Raw genomic sequence first — 17,505 nt, forward strand, 5'->3', positions numbered from 1 at the left:
ATATAAATACTTAAACAGACACAATCAAACAAACTTCTTCTTGTGTGTGTGTATGTGTGTATGTGTGTGTATGTGTGTCTGCAGACGACAGCTGATTGTGTGGGTGAATCATGTTGATGTTCAGATAAAACAGTGAATCCAGGAAAATTCGTTTGAGTTTATTAAATGATGTTTTGATCCTAAAGTGTATTCATAGCCCGAGCTAAGCTTTCATGTTCACACATTAGTGTTGGATTCAATCATTTTGGTGAAGCTGTGTGTGAGTGAGTAAGTGTGTGTTTGTGAGAGTGTGTTTGTGAGAGTGTGTGTTTTTCACTTCGCAGCTAATTTGTTACATGTAATCCGATTATTCTCTGAATGTAATCCTTTATTTCCAGCCGCGGATGAAAAACAAGTCAAATGAATATGAAATAACATTTCGTGGGTGGAGAGAAAATAAGTATTAATTATCAGCGAGTGTAATGTGTGTGTGTGTGTGTGTGTGTGTGTGTTTCAGGTGGTGATCATGAGGGACTACCATCATGAGAACGTGGTGGACATGTACAACAGTTACCTGGTGGGAGACGAGCTGTGGGTGGTGATGGAGTTCCTGGAGGGAGGAGCGCTGACGGACATCGTGACTCACACCAGGTCAGAACACGAGTCACACAAGCGTCCTTTGGTTTTATTTATTTTAATGTAAATACAAATATGAATTCATCTGTTTAACTTTAAATTTAAAAAAAATCCACTGTGTTAGATAAATGATGGATGGATGGATGGATGGATGGATGGATGGATGGATGGATGGATGGATGGATGGATGGATGGATGGATGGATGGATGGATGGATACATGATAGATACATGATAGATACAGGATGGATGAATGGATGGATGGATACATGATAGATACAGGATGGATGAATGGATGGATGGATACATGATAGATACAGGATGGATGGATGGATGGATACATGATAGATACATGATAGATACATGATGCATGGATGGATACATGATAGATACATGATAGATACATGATAGATACATGATGCATGGATGGATACATGATAGATACATGATAGATACATGATGGATGGATGGATGGATGGATGGATGGATGGATGGATGGATGGATGGATGGATGGATGGATGGATGGATGGATGGATGGATGGATGGATGGATGGATTCATTGAAAATACATTAAATGTAATATGGCCATGATTTGTATTTATTTATTATTAGTTATTTTATTTTGTACTTGAAAGATTTAAGTTATTATTTATTATGTTTTATAACATAAAAAATACTCAATAAAAATATAATACAAAACATGTACAAAAAATATTAATAATGTATTGTCATTATAGTTTTTCTTCTGGATTCATAAAGAATTGAAGTGTATCTCATTAATATTTATTGTTCTAACTAAGAAACTAAAACAATTTTAATTATTTTCAAAACGTTATTTTATCCATTTATAATAACATTAAAATATATATATATATATATATATATATATATATATATATATAGATAGTAGATAGTAAATACATATTTTTTATTTCTATTTATTGCAAACTGGTGACATAATAAAGTAGAACTTTTCTGCAGAAAAACAACTTTGAATATATAGTTTTTAAATTGTATTGTTTGACTTAATTTTTTTCAGCGATCAATATAATTTAAATAATATCTTAAATCATGAGTGAAATCAAATCATGTGTGCAGATGATTTAAATAGAGATCAAAGGTAGAATATATCTTCAGTTTAATACTATATTATTAAAGAACTTCTATATGTGCAATAAAGGAAGCTGCCACTTTGATGAATGCTGCACGTAGCATAATGCTAATAGCAGCGCTGAGGTCAGAGTTGAATTTTAATTACAGTCAATTGGTGAGAATACCGTGGAAGTGAAACTTGCAGCACAAGTTAGTTTGAGCTCCGGCTGCTGCGCTGCGTTCGCCGCTGCTGTTTAATTACAGTCATTTGTGTGAGCGTCGGCATTAGATCCACGAGGTGTCAGCTGCTAATAACAAGCTTGTGTGAGTCTGCGCCGCCGCTGACACACTCCCACACACTTGTTTTCGTGCACCGTGGAAAAAACATTTTGTTTGAAATTCCAGCCGGTGTATAAATAAGCTTCACATCTGAGGGTTTTACTCCAACTTTCATGGTCGTGTCGATGATTCAACGTGTCGTCGCTACGATATCTTACGGATCAGAGAACAATGTAGCAACACACTGTGATACAATATGACTCACTATGATATAATATGACAGACTATGATACAATAATACACACTACGATACATTAATATACACTATGATACAATAATACACACTATGATACATTAATATACACTATGGTACAATAATACACACTATGATACATTAATATACACTGTGATACAATAATACACACTATGATACATTAATATACACCATGATACATTAATATACACTATGATACAATAATACACACTATGATACATTAATACACACTATGATCAAACATAATACAATATTTATGAATAACACACACTTTGAAACAATATGATATGTTATTACACACTATGATACAATAATACACACTGTGATACAAAAGAATACAATATTATAGAATAACACAAACTATGAAACAATATGATACAATATGATAAAATAAGACACAGTATGATACAGCATAATACAATATTACACACTTGTTTGCTAAATTATAAAAAACTATGATACAATACAATACATTATGACACACTATGATAAATTATAATATGTTATTACACACTATGATATAATATTATACATTGTTACACACTATGATATAATATGATACAATATGACACACTATGATATAATATGATACAATATGACACAATATTATACATTGTTACACACTATGATATAATATGATACAATATGACACACTACGATATAATATGATACAATATGATACACTATGATACAAAATGACACACTATGATATAATATGATACAATATGACACACTATGATATAATATGATACAATAGGCTACACTATGATACAATATGATACACTATGATACACTATGATACAAAATGACACACTATGATATAATATGATACAATATGATACACTATGATACAATATGAAACAATATGATACACTATGATACAATATGATACACTATGATATAAAATGACACACTATGATATAATATGATACAATATGATACACTATGATACAATATGAAACAATATGATACACTATGATACAATATGATACACTATGATACACTATGATACAAAATGACACACTATGATATAATATGATACAATATGATACACTATGATACAATATGATACACTATGATATAAAATGACACACTATGATATAATATGATACAATATGATATAATATGATACAATATAACACACTATGATATAATATGATACAATATGACACACTATGATATAATATGATACAATATGATATAATATGATACAATATAACACACTATGATATAATATGATACAGTATAACACACTATGATATAATATGATACAATATGACACACTATGATATAATATGATACAATATGACACACTATGATAAAATATTATACAATAAGATATATTGTACACACTATCCTATAATATGATGCAATATGACAAACAATTATACACACTAAGACATATTGAAGGCTGCAGCCTGATCACAGTTTGTATAAAAAAATACATAAAAACACAACTCAAAGTACCACAACGACAACAAACCTCAGTAACTGGATGATATTATAACATATTATACTCAAAGAAATGTTTTTTTTGTCGCTTTCATAATTTTTGGCAAAGTTTTTTTTATCATATCCATTGAAAATGAAAACACAAGAATGTTTTCTAATGTTGATTCAGGAAGTATGTTTCCGTTATCTTGGTTTTTATAATAGTTTATCCTAAAACATTTTTGCATAACTTTCTCAGCTAGTCCGAGTCTATAGTAATGTTCTGCTGCTTCATGAAACAGTGTCATTATCTTCAGAGTCCACTAGATGGCAGTCTATGCACTATTTTCCTTTGTTTTGAACAGCTATTCTAATGAAACATTACATCTATTTTAAACTGATGGCGCCACCTGCTGACCTGTACAACAACAACATGACACTGTTTCATGAAGCTTCATCAGCTACCCGTCTACACACACAAATACACACTCACACACCCACACAAGTGTAGCGGCAGAACGGGTGTTCCAGAACAATTTCAATTACGTGGAAAGTTTAATTACACTGGAGAGTTTGTTAATGAGCAGGATTTACTTCAACATAAGCCGTGTGTAAGTGTGTGTAGGTGTGTGTAGGTGTGTGTGTGTTTGTGTGTAACTCTGCTGCACCGACAACCTTTACAAGCTCATTAAGACGAGCTCTCACTTGGTCTCGACAATCTTCTCTCGGAGCGTCTGAATGTGTGTCGATAAAGTTGTTGTGTGCGCTTTTCCTCATGAGACTTGTGTACATCTGCGTGTGTGTGTTCTGAGCACGTTTGTGTGTGTTGTGTGGGTCGAGGGGCGCACACATGCAGCACTCATGGCCAGCTGGGTTAATGTTCAGTGGAGCTGCAAGTGTGTGTGTGTGTGTGTGTGTGAGCTCAGTGAGTCGCACTGCATGGCCTCGCGTCTCCATATGGGACCCCGTCCTGCTGCTGCTCCGCTGCAGGCTCGCCTCGCACTCGACGCCCGACGTGAAAACACGAGATAAACGTGAAACTCCGTGTTGAACCTCCTGCAGGATGAACGAGGAACAGATCGCCACGGTGTGTCTGTCGGTGCTCAGAGCTCTGTCCTACCTGCACACCCAGGGCGTCATCCACCGCGACATCAAGAGCGACTCCATCCTGCTGACCAGTGATGGACGGGTGAGTCCAGTGAACCCCCCTCAACACACACATGAGGAGCATCAGAGGAACTATTTTCTTACGCAACATAAAACTACTATTTGTAATTGATAATAATTAGTTTATTCCAATATTATTGTTTTGTAATCAGAAACATTTTTTAACGTATTATTCTAACTTCAAATATAAGTTTTTTATTTAATAGTTAATTAAGATGACAAAAAGTTAATTACTTTATATATTTATTAGAACTATATTATTTATTATTTAGTTTTTAAATGTATTTAGCATCCAACTGATGAATAATGTTATTTTTATTTTCGCTTATACTTATAAAATGATGATAATGAAAAGTTTTAATGTTTTAATGTTAAGTTTATTTACTTTTAATCATTATTTTTAAATGTATGATGGAATATTTTTAATTTAATTTCAATTTACTTGGCATCCAACTGAGCTCAAAAATATGTTTTTATTCTAATAACAATATAATTAGGATTGTGAAAAGTCAGTTACTTAATACTTAATAAGTCAATATTTTAAATCTACACAGTATAAAAAAACATGGTTTTGTTATTTTTATTAAATTATTGTTTACAACTGAACACTAAAACACACTTTTACTCTAAATAGTATAAAACTAGGATTATGAAAAGTTAACTTAATTATTTATATACAGTATATATATATAATTTTAATATATGATTCAGTTGCTTTTATGTAATTTCGATTTAATCTTTATCTAACTGAACAATGAAAATGTGTATTTATTAATTTAATAATAATTACCTTATTAATTTTTTTGTTTGTTTAAAAAATATATATATATTTAATTATAACTTTATTTAATACAATGAACTTTTTTCGATTAATTGCTATTAATGTAATTTGAAAATAGTACATAAATAAATATAAATTATGTTTCAATAATACGTATTTATTATTAAATTAATTTTACTTTATTTTATTAGATATTTATGCTTTTTTTATGAGGAATTTGTTTATCATATTAATCATTATTTATCATATATATTTATTTATAAAGAATCCTTAGGAAGTGAGTAAAAAACATGATCAGATTTGATTTAGTGTCCACGCTCGGATCAAATTACGGTCAATAATGAAAGTCATAAATCAGCGTCAGAGGATTGTCACACACATCCGTCACATGATTGACAGCCCTGACATCCTCCGGTGTGGCTGTAGAAACTAGTGTCGCAGCGATCGACCTTCCTCATCCTGCGCTGGCCTCTGTCAACACACTGACTTCCTCTTTCCTCGTCGTCGTCTTCATCATCTTCATCATCAATTACGTCTCAGGCCCGCTAATTAAATCCTAATGTCTCCTAACGAGCTGATAAGACATGATGAAGTGAAGGATAATGACGCGCTAATACAAGACATCACTGTTGTCGACGCATCTTCATCATCTTCATCATCTTCATCATCTTCATCATCTTCATCATCTTCATCATCTTCATCATCTTCTTCATCATCGTGTGTCCACAGATCAAACTGTCAGACTTCGGCTTCTGCGCCCAAGTTTCCAAAGAGGTGCCAAAGAGGAAGTCCCTGGTGGGAACGCCGTACTGGATGGCACCGGAGGTCATCTCCAGACTACCTTATGGGACCGAGGTGACGCCACGCTCGCTCGCACACAAATGTGGGGGAAAAGAAAACAACAAGTTGACGTTTTTTGTGTTTTGTACGCGTCCAGGTGGACATCTGGTCTCTGGGCATCATGGTGATCGAGATGGTGGACGGCGAGCCTCCGTACTTCAACGAGCCGCCGCTGCAGGCCATGAGGAGGATACGAGACAACCTGCCGCCTCGGCTAAAAGAGTCTCACAAGGTAACGCGACAAATAGTTTTGTGTCTTTTTTAGGTATTCGCTTTTTGCACTGTTAGCATCTCTGCTAACAGTAGAAGTGATGTCTATATTAATGACGGTCAAGAGGAAGAGCTAATGCTAACTATACTAAACAATGCTTTAGTTAAAAAATAAATGTCTGTCATGTTTCTTAATAGACAAACAAATTGACAATAAAACATTTAATAGCTTCACTTTTTGTGGTGTGTCTAAAAAGTATGAACATTTTATTCACAACCGTAGGACAAATGACTGCAAAACAAATATAATAATAGAACTCAATTAGATGAACACGTTACATTTTTTTTTATAGTTTTACGTTTAATTAAAGATCAACATTCAATAAAGGAAAATTCTCAAATGAATGAATGTTGGTTTTAAATTAGTGTAGTTTAAACAAGAATAAAAAGCAATTTTAGTCACAATTTTCTACGTTGAAAGCAACTGATTGACGTTTAAAGTGAACTTTGGCTTTAAGTCACGACATGTTAACCAATCAGAGCCAAGATTTTCTGTGACATACAAAAGAAGAATTCAATTATTAAGTTGAGGGATGTGATGGACAGAGATATGCCTTCTTTTTCTTAAGTCCGCCATTTTGACTTTCCGACGACTTTAGACCCCTGAGAATATCAACCTACTTTTTTTAAAGAGGCTGCGAGATCTTCGGTTAATGACCAGTAGGAACACACCTATAGTCACATACGTTGTAAGCAGGAAGTAGATATTCTGTCTATGGAATCAGATCTGGAATCGTTACTAGGGAGTACGCAAGTAGTTTTATTTTAGGGGTTACGTTCTGAAACCTCCGTATTAAACGAAATCCGCAAAGCAGTGACCACTCATTCCGTATTGCTTTGCCGCCCAGTCAACCAAACACAATGCAACATAGACGTAGAATTTAAATACAGTATTGTTGCGACCAATCAGCTGTCAGTGGAGCAGGTGGAGAAAGGCATCATGGGAGTTCACTGTTTTGTTGGCACCATAAGTAAAGTGATTAATGCTTATAATTCTGTGATTGTGTTGTATGTACTACCTCTTGCTACATTATATTTAGGTTAAAAAGTGTAACTGTGTAATGTGAGCCTCAATATAGCTAGGGACCACTATAGTCTACAGTCCTGACTCCACCACCAGAACAGCGCCCTCTATGGTGGAGATATAGGAGAAGAAGTTCAGGGATGAAAGCTAACATAGGGTTGAATAAGATTTTAACTAATATAAGTGTTTTTCAGAATTTATTTCGGTTTATTGTGTCTTCATTTTAACGCCTCGCCTCACCGACGGTCCCGCAGGTGTCCTCGGTGCTGCGCTCCTTCCTGGACCTGATGCTGGTGAGGGAGCCGTCCCAGAGGGCCACGGCGCAGGAGCTGATCCAGCACCCCTTCCTCCAACTCTCCGGACCCCCGTCCTGTATCGTCCCGCTCATGAGACACTACCGCCACCGCTGAGCGCCCCCCCCCCCCAAGGAACCGGGACCCCGAATTGAAAAAAAAAAAACACTGTTACTCACTTCCGGGGGGCGGCTTCATCTGCCCTCCTCCGCACCTCGTGGTGTCACTCACACCTGTAACTGTGACGTAGATTAGCTAAAAGGGAACTTTGAAAACGACAGGAAAAAAAACGAAACTGTCCTGAAATTTAAAAAAAAATGAGTAGAAGTTCAAGGAGAAGCGCCGGAGTCTTCAGCTCCACGTAGACTTGTAGTAGCCGTCATCGGGCGGGAGACACGGGACGCGCCTGGCTTCGGAAGACGCTTGTGGCGACGCCGCAGTGGCGTTGCGTCACCAGCAGGGGGGTGTCGGCGAGACGAGCTATCACTCTTTTCACACGCTAACGGTGAAAAATGTATTTTAGAGAAACTTGTAAGTTTTTTCTGTACAGTTTTGATAATTTGCAGTATTTTATCGTGTCGTAACCATTGTGATATGAGCAGTATTACATAGAAATCTTTCCTACTGTTTATAACCAGTTTTTGCGTAAAGATATACAAAAAAAAAAAAATCTATCCCAAATAAACCCACCTATCTGTTACTTTAAAAAAATATATTTATTATCTTTGTAGACAGAAACTTCCATTAAATGTTGGGAAATATGTCTGATTTTGTATGATGTTTTAAAGTATTTATTTATTTATGGAAGGGTTATTTATTTGGTAGTGTGGCCTTTTTTTTTGTTGTTTTTTTTCCGGAGTTGTGACAAAAGCAATAGCCCAAAATTATTTATGAATCTTCACCGTGTCACGACGCCATGTAGCACAGACTTGCTTTTTATATTTCAAAATGGCTGATTCCAGATCAAAAGGTTTTTATACTCCGTCATCCTCACTCACTGCCATGCTCGTCCGCCGGGGCGACGGGAATCATCCCAGTGTCTTTTACTCTCCTTTTCTTTTTTTTTTACCCACGATTCATTGTGTCATGTAAATATGTGTGTGAATGAGTTCATCTCATCATGAACGTGTGTGTTGTTCCGGGTCAGCAGGAAGTGTTACAGTGATCCTGCATGTTTGCTTCAGATTAAAAAAAACAAACAAAAAAACATCCATTAAAAACCATCCTCTGCATGTTTTCTTTCTCCTCACCTCATCGCCGCCCCGTCATCACCATTTTGTTCCCCACGTCGAGCCCACTTAACCACTCCTCCTCCGGACACGTCGTCGTCGTGGCGATAGATGAGGCCATTTCTCTCCTCGCCCTCAGACTGTGATGGGATATTGATTCGGACAAACTTCCCGTTCTCCGGCGACAAGACTGCGTTATCTGCTCACAAATGTTGGACACGCGAGTGGACAAGTTCTGGTGTAACAAAGTTTATAATAAAGATTAAATATGCAACTATATCTGACCGTCGTCAATGTAGAAAATACTGTCTATGTGTGGAGCATACTAGCGACGAGCTAATAGCAAAAGTGCTAATAGCATTCATAGCTCAAACCCCCGCCCCTCCCCATTCTTTCTTTCTCCTAATGACAAAATGCATGATGGGTAAACATTTTGAGGGGCAGGTGTTGAACCTGATCATCTTTAAATGGTATTTTTCAACTGTTTGAAACATTGAAAGTTAGCATTGCTAACAGCGTCATCACAGAGGATTTAACTTTGAATTTTATTTCCACTTTTTAATTTTTACATTTTCCGCTCAAAATAAATACTTTTATGACAGAGCCGTGGCGGCCATATTCAATATCATCAAGGGCCGCAAAAGGCCCTCAGGCCTGAATTCTTTTGCAACAACTAGTTCATATTAAAAAACCGTCTAAACATGACGTACAGAAATCTAATTTGCATACTGTATATGTAAATGAAAACCGTGTTTTTTGTAATCTTTTTTTTGTGTGTTGCTTCATGTTAGAAAAATATACACAAAGGACTTTAAACAGTATTTTGTACCTAGCATTTGCTAGTAGTTTAAAGCTAACTTAGACATTTTTTTTCGGGGTTGTGTAGTTTTTATGTGAATATTACAACCTATTACGTAATTTCACAGAGAGTCTGAGAACTGTTAGCGTCATGCTAATAGTGATTATTATTTGTGCTAATACTCTTTTAATTAGTAGGTGTCTTGGCTAATCATTATTTTAACCTTATACTACATTATTTTATTTTTATAAACAAACAACTGCTTGTTTCTTTTTTTAACGATAAAAAAAAAATTCATATTCATGATTGATTTGTTGTCGATTTGGCGTTCTGTAATGCGAGATAGTCGTCACCCGAATATGTCGGATTTAGCGTAGCGGGTCAAGCTACGCTATGTAAGTTGTTTCAACTCAGTTATTAGTTTAGGTCAAATACATGGATGTATTTTAAGTAGAAAAAGTACTTAAAATACTGCTCTTTCAACAACAACATTTGGAACTTGGTGGACGATGTAACTGTTGTGCTACTATTAACAGTAGCATTGGCAGTAATAAGAAGTGGTAGCATTAGTGTGTTACAAATTCTCCCAACATAGTGTTACTAAAAAAAAGAGTTGGAATGAAAGAAGTAGCATTTGCAGTACAATTTGTAACATAAATATAACTATTGGTCTTCGTATTAGGAGTGGTTGAAGTAGTGCTAGTCGTATTTTTGCTCGCTGTAGTAGTGCTAGCATTACTGGCAGAAGTAGTAGAGGAAATATTAGTGGTAGCCGTGGAAGTCGTGGTAAAAATGTCAAAACGGTTGTAGCATTGTTAGCATTAGCGGTCATGATAGCAATGGTTAGCTTGCTATTGAAGATAGCTGTTCTTAGAGGGTACAGCATGTATTTAATCAGCGGCTCGAGGCCCGGTAAAGGGTCCAGTTCTCTCGGAGAGTCGTGGTCGTGATGGAAGCCTCCGTTACGAGCTGAAATGTGAGCGATGTGGCGGCGAGCGCGCGAGGCTTCGGGTGATGAGCGAACGCTCTATTTGTTCTTAATTGAATCTCTGCAGGTGGAATCAATAGTGGATCCCGGAGGCTGACGGATGGACCCGTCACTGAGAGGCAAGAACACGCCGGACAGAGTTCAGCAGAGCTTTTTATGTGCATAGACTTTGTGTTTCTGAAAATATCTTACACTTATTTCAACGGACGACACATCTTCCTGTACACTCGATGCCTTCTCTTCTGATATGTTGGCGGGGGAGGGGAGGGGAGGAAGCAGACGGGACACACGACGAGACTGACCACGGTCACTATGGCTGCATTCGAAAAAAAAAAAAACACCAACTGAAGAACGACGTGAACCGAGAACACACACACACACACACACACGCGCGAGCAGCTGATGAACTCCAGAGATGTCAAAGGTCACAGAGGTCATTTTATGGCGTTTGATTGGTCCGCTGCGACCCTTCAACTTCAAGGCCCAAAACAATGTTCCTTGGCAGTTCTGCTGGGCCCCGGTAACTGAGGTCGAGGGGTGGGGGGGGGGGGGTCAGTGGAAGTGCTGGAGACCCCCTTCCTCTGGACGCCCGGCTGCCGCTGACTACATGTTCTTGTACATGGATCGATCTCTGGGCAGCTGCGGCTGGACGGCGGTCAGCTTCAGGTGGAAGTGGTAGACCACCAGCGTGATGACGATGATGAGGCCCAGGATCATGCCCAGGATGAGGGGGAGGGTCTCCTCCAGGCGCTCCCGCTGGTCCGTGATGCACTTGTAGGCTGGAGGGCAAGGGATACGACGTTTTTTAAAATACGTTTTTAGGTCATAAAAGATACTGTGGCAAGAATCTGGTGAAACGATACGTATCATGATACACTTACACAATATATTACTATGCAGTACTTAACACAAGGATATCTTTGTAGTGTTGCCTGTGTACTTGACTCTGGCGTCGTAAAAATGTACGGACCACATGACTCTAGAAGGTAAATTACCCAAAATATATCCAAAAAACTGATCTGACTGTATCCTCTTGTCCTCAGTCATCGCCAAGATCTCGCAGGATTTCCTTATACCGTAATTTGCCGTGATTGGAAATTAAAAATATATATATATATATATATATATATATATATATATATATATATATATTCACACACTTAATTGAAATTGAAACAATAAAACAACTACGATTAAAATAAATCAAGATTTTGAAGCACAAAATTAAAAAAAAAAGAATTCGAAAAAAAGGTGCTGCTAAATATGTATATAACAATCACCGTATCAATATTTACTTACACCCCTAGTAAAAAGACTAAAGGTCACGATTACTTTTATATAAAGTCTCATCAGTTTTATAACTAAAAATGGCGTCACTATTAGGATGGTGCTAGTTCACTCTCTGCAGAGGACGCTGACTAAGTCCCCAAATGTCTCCTTCTTTGCTGCAGTGAACACCTCGCTAACCCCCCCCCCCGCATCCCCCCGAGAAAAACGACTGAGGTCAGTGTTTAAAAATAACGTGCTCTTACGTTCGCCGAAAATGAAGTCCGAGGAGATGTCGAAAGGTTGGATCTGGGTGTCGTACATGGAGACGGTGACGCCCTTCTGGTGGTCGCTGGAGATGAGCGTGAGCGTCTGCTGGGCCGTGCACAGGAAGGACTGTCCAGCAGGGGTCACTAGAGCGGACAGGCGGTGAGTGCTGGCCGTGTGTTTTCCGGCTGAAAATGCACGACAAGATGTAGCGTTAGCATCGCGTCTGTCGCCGTCACTTTCGTCTTGTTCCAGCTGTCAATCACAGTCACTTGTGTTAACATCACATTCTGCACACGCAGTTGTGTGATACGACAAGTTCAGAGGCTAGTACAATTGTTTATAGTATGAAAAATTGTGTTATTTCTGTCCTTGTTTCTATTCTATTCTATTGGTTTTCTATCTTGACAACAGTAGCATTGTTTCTGTCACCATGGTGATGAGTCACACATTATTATTATTTGAAAATAACACATTTTGCTTCTAACAACAGGATGTTGAATCTTAAGAATCTTTGCCAACACCAGTGTGTTTATTGTTAACACAAATCTTATCTTTAAACACTATCTTTGCTAAAACAAGTATGTTTAATGTTAAAACCTGTTTTTGCTAATGCTAACTTGAATCAGATTAACACTATCTTTGCAAACGCTAGGGTTTTTAATGTTAAAATCTTTTTTTGCTAATGCTAGCATGTTTCATATTAACATTATGTACGCTAACTGTAACATATTTAATGTTAACACTATGTTTGATAACACTAGTGTGTTTAGTGTTAAAACCTGTTTTTGCTAATGCTAGCATGTTTCATATTAACACTATCTTCTCTAATTGTAACATATTTAATGTTAACACTATCTTTGCTAACACTAGCATGTTTAATGTTAAAATATGTTTGTGCTAATGCTAGAATGTTTCATATTAACATTATGTTCGCTAACTGTAACATATTTAATGTTAACACTATGTTTGCTAACACTAGCGTGTTTAATGTTAAACTTGTCCTTGCTAATGCTAGCATGTTTCATATAAACTCTATCTTTGCTATGACTAGCATATTTGATGTTAACAATATCTTTGCTAACACTAGCGTGTTTAATGTTAAAACCTTTTTTTTGCTAATGCTAGCATGTTTCATATTAACACTATCTTCGCTAACTGTAACATTTTTAATGTTAACACTAGCTTTGCTAACACTAGCATGTTTAGTGTTAAAACCTGTTTTTGCTAACATAAGCGTGTTTAAGGTTAAAACTTTGTTGCTAATGCTAGCAAGTTTCATATTAACACTATCTTTGCTAACACTAGCATGTTTAGTATTAAAACCTATTTTTGCTAGTGCTAGCATGTTTCATATTAACACTATCGTGGCTAACACTATGATATTTAATGTTAACAATATTTTTGCTAACATAAGCATGCTAACACAACAGTATCTCTACGAACATTAGCGTACTTAAGTCTAACACAACAAGTTGGATGTTAACTCAATTGCTTTTAACACTAGAATGTCCAACTTTAAACTATCAAGTTTGATCTTAACACTGTCTTTTCTAACATAAATATGTTTATATTCTAAATATTCTTTGCTAATATTAGCATAACGTCTAATGACACAAACCAACATGTTAGTGTTAATACATTTTAATTCTTTTTTTCTAGCTATGTTGGTTAGTTACATCAACTTTGTTTCAACATTATATTGTGTTCATTTTTTAAAGTAGAAATTTAATTTCAAGTCCAAAAAATGAAGATTATAGTTCTTCACTTTCACTTTCACTTTTACTACAACAACCACGTGACTCATCACTGATGTTGCAGCTGCTCCTCGTCACGCACTGATCCCTGCGTCGCATCTCCAGTAAAAAAAACCGTGCGTGGGTGAAGATGGTAAATCCCCGCATGACTAAACCCCACGTGGACACAGAAGGAACTCACTAAGCTCGTGGGCTTTAAAAAAAAAAAAAAAAAATCCACTCACGATTGTACGCGTTGATGAAGTGTGTGGTTTCTGACGTGTCGTAGACGAACTGCACTTTGCTGATCTTCCACACCTCGACCTCCTTCTCACGGAACTCCTGCAACACACGCGCGCGCGTTAACCCACGATGCGTGGGGAGGAGACAAAAATCGTGATCTCACTTTGGAGAAGTAGATGCGGAGCGTGTAGGCTTTGTTCTTCCAGGAGATGCTGATCTCGGACTCGGTGCTTCCACACCTGCCCTCGATCTCCGCGCTGCGCGGGAGCGTGAACGACGCCTGCTCCGTGATCAGCTGCGGACGAACCGACAAGACTTTTTTATTTTATTTATTTTTTTACACAAAGCGATTTAAAAATAGATGAAGATTAGTAGTTTTTCCCTCATTTATTATAATTATTTTTTATTTGTTTAATTACAGCCGCGACTCATAAAAGAAGAGTGCCGAGTCAGCACTTTACGCACGCGATTAAAACCCTTCTGGAGTTTAGGAAATTAACATATATATTTATTAATAATTTAAATGAATACAATATGATAAACAGATTCACTTTAGATGGATTTAATTACATTCTTTTACATTTTTTTCACCACTTTTAATTAACGATGGCGCCGTTTTTACGCACACACTCCCTGCGTAAAATTAAATCGATTTATTTATTTATTTATTTGTGATTTTCTTACGTCGATCCCGTTCAGCGCCAGCACGTCGTACGGAACCAGGAACCGAACCGCGAACTCCACCATCAGACACGTGCTGCTGTTCTCGCGGACCGCGAAGATGGCTTTGTCCGGGTTGTTGGAGAGTCCGGACAGGTTCTCGCCCTCCTGCTGGGCCAGAACCGTGGACAGAACCGCCGCCACACCTGCCGGTACCGAGAGAAGAGGGGTGTTCAAGAAAAAAATCTAAACACACACACACACACACACACGCGCACGCACACGCACTGCAGTGAGAAAAGTCACGACACACACTCACAGAGGAGCAGCAGAAGTCCGGAGCTCTCCGCGGTGCTGAAAGTGGTTCGACCCATTCTGGACTCCCGGTTCTGGGGCGTCAAACCGACTCGGTGCCCGCGGAGGGAGAGAGTGGAGGAGACACGGAGGAGGTGGAGGAAGGAAGGGGAGAGCGAGAGAGGGAGAGGGGGAGAGAAAGAGAGAGGAAGGGGGGAGAGAGACCTTCACTTGGATTGAAAAGAAAAAATCTCTCCTAAAATAAAGTCTCCTCGTTTAAAGTGTCGCTGAGAGTCCTCCTGATATTCTCCTCTTCTTCTTCTTCTTCTTCTCCTCCTCGCAACTTTGTCCCACCATCCTCTGTTTTCTCTGCAGTGCTGATGTTCTCTGCAGGTTGGAGGAGAAGAGAGGGAGACACCGATCCTCCCCCCTTCACACACACACACACACACACACACACACACCTATCTGAAAACACACCTATACTATATTCATCTCCATGACAACTGACGTTTAAACTCAATATGAACAAACGTCCATTTTGGTTCTCTGCACTAAAGTTAGCATCTGCTAGCATACCGCTAAAGTTAGCACCGCAAGCTAGCTTCACCAGGTGTTTTTGCCTTTACGTATACATTTACAAAAGTTAGTAACAAGTTAAATAGATTTTTTATCAAGCTTTATTTGTTGATATATTAAATTTAAAATAGTTTTTGAAAGTTTATATTTATCGTAAAGCGTTGGAATCACTCAGGCTATCGACTTAGCTAAAAGCTAGCTCTACTAATAGCGTCATAAACATTAGCATTCCATTTCTTTTTATGTTCCTGCATGCTAGCTTGCATTTATTGTTTTTATATAGGTATTGTATAACAAAGTCGTGAACAAATACTAGTTAATGTTTAATTAAATTGATTTTATTATGACCGTCTATAGGTTTTGTTGCAGCTTTTTTTTATTTAAATATTTTATGCTATCCTATTCCGCAAAGTAAAAAGAAAAGAGTTTTGATCATTTTGCATTATACACTTATATATAAATAAAACATATTTACATATGGAAAGTAGTTTTTCCAATTTAGACATAACCCCTTACCTTTACCTCACACGTGTAGCTAGCATTGTTATCGATTTGCTATTCTAGCATATTAAAATTCCGTATAAAGCTATGGTTTAAATAAAATAAAAATAATAATCATTTCAACAGTTTCTATATTTAATATGTGTTACGAAGGTGCTACGTAAATTTTTTTTAAAGGTTAAAAATCATTAGCTTTATATGAAAAAAAAAAGTCATACAACAACAATAAAAATATAGTAAAGTGACTTACAAAGCAAAAGATTATTTTCTGTTTTTAATACTGTTGATAGATTTAGATGAACTTTTGTATGAAGAATCTAAACTGTAGTTAAAGTAAGTTTTTCATATGTTCAAAAGTAACAACGTGTGAAATACACACCGCACCTTTATAAAGATGACGTTGATCCTGTTGTAAAACGTGCAACGTTGCTTTTTTCAGTGTGTGTGTGTTTGTGTGTGTAGAGGTCCAGTGAACACACACTCCCTCCTCAAACTCACACACAACCAGAGCAGAAAGTGTCAGTCTCTGGCGTGGGTGGAATCCACGCAGCTGAAGGTTTTTATTCTCACTATTTGTTCACAACTTTACCTTTTTTTTTAGTTCTTTTTTTTTTACTATAAAGTTTTTTTCTCGAGTTCGTTCCAAAAGTTTCGCGCTGTTTTTTTCCTCCCTCAACACTTGCTCCAGTGGAAGTCGAACTCGCACGTGACGGAGCTGATGCTGTCCACGCTGACCCGGCTGTCCACCTGTGGGTGTCTCGCGCTCACCGGGAACGTTTCCGACCGCGGGATCCGAACCGAGCCCGGATCCCTTTGGAAGCCTCCGACGTCCTGCTTGATGTCCGGGGCGGTGAAGCGGCGCAGGAGTTTGGTTCCG

General features: G+C 37.4%; 2 protein-coding genes across 3 annotated transcripts in view; one reads left to right on the top strand and one right to left on the bottom strand.

Moving 5' to 3' along the window:
- Nucleotides 1–9,544, top strand: part of pak5 (p21 protein (Cdc42/Rac)-activated kinase 5) — a 46,815-nt gene extending 37,271 nt beyond the window's left edge. The window contains exons 7-11 of one of the 2 annotated variants that reach the window (XM_087812583.1): nucleotides 497–630; nucleotides 4,754–4,880; nucleotides 6,369–6,494; nucleotides 6,577–6,711; nucleotides 8,028–9,544. In XM_087812583.1, the coding sequence (XP_087668709.1) occupies nucleotides 497–630; nucleotides 4,754–4,880; nucleotides 6,369–6,494; nucleotides 6,577–6,711; nucleotides 8,028–8,183 (678 nt within the window). In that variant the 3' untranslated portion in view covers nucleotides 8,184–9,544. The remainder of the gene's footprint in view (nucleotides 1–496; nucleotides 631–4,753; nucleotides 4,881–6,368; nucleotides 6,495–6,576; nucleotides 6,712–8,027) is intronic. The other variant, XM_087812584.1, reaches the window with a different exon arrangement.
- A 1,693-nt stretch (nucleotides 9,545–11,237) lies between these two features.
- Nucleotides 11,238–15,860, bottom strand: lamp5 (lysosome associated membrane protein 5). Its single transcript, XM_087812735.1, has 6 exons — nucleotides 15,574–15,860; nucleotides 15,279–15,460; nucleotides 14,758–14,889; nucleotides 14,597–14,693; nucleotides 12,615–12,803; nucleotides 11,238–11,861 (listed from the first exon to the last, which is right to left on the bottom strand). The coding sequence occupies exons 1-6, from the start codon at nucleotides 15,626–15,628 to the stop codon at nucleotides 11,686–11,688; spliced, it is 831 nt and encodes a 276-aa protein (XP_087668861.1). The 5' UTR covers nucleotides 15,629–15,860; the 3' UTR covers nucleotides 11,238–11,685.
- Nucleotides 15,861–17,505: the final 1,645 nt, after the last annotated feature.

The sequence above is a fragment of the Callionymus lyra genome, chromosome 17 (assembly GCF_982586985.1).
Source record: "Callionymus lyra chromosome 17, fCalLyr1.hap1.1, whole genome shotgun sequence".
Lineage (NCBI taxonomy): Eukaryota > Metazoa > Chordata > Actinopteri > Syngnathiformes > Callionymidae > Callionymus > Callionymus lyra.

Bases quoted from the DNA above. Each gene is read 5' to 3' on its own strand.
- lamp5 (XM_087812735.1), bottom strand. From the start codon at position 15,628: ATGGGTCGAACCACTTTCAGCACCGCGGAGAGCTCCGGACTTCTGCTG. The intron at 15,461-15,573 runs GTGAGTGTGTGT...CGGTACCGGCAG, and splicing joins CGGACTTCTGCTGCTCCTCT to GTGTGGCGGCGGTTCTGTCC. The intron at 12,804-14,596 runs GTGAGTGGATTT...GTGCATTTTCAG, and splicing joins CTTCATCAACGCGTACAATC to CCGGAAAACACACGGCCAGC.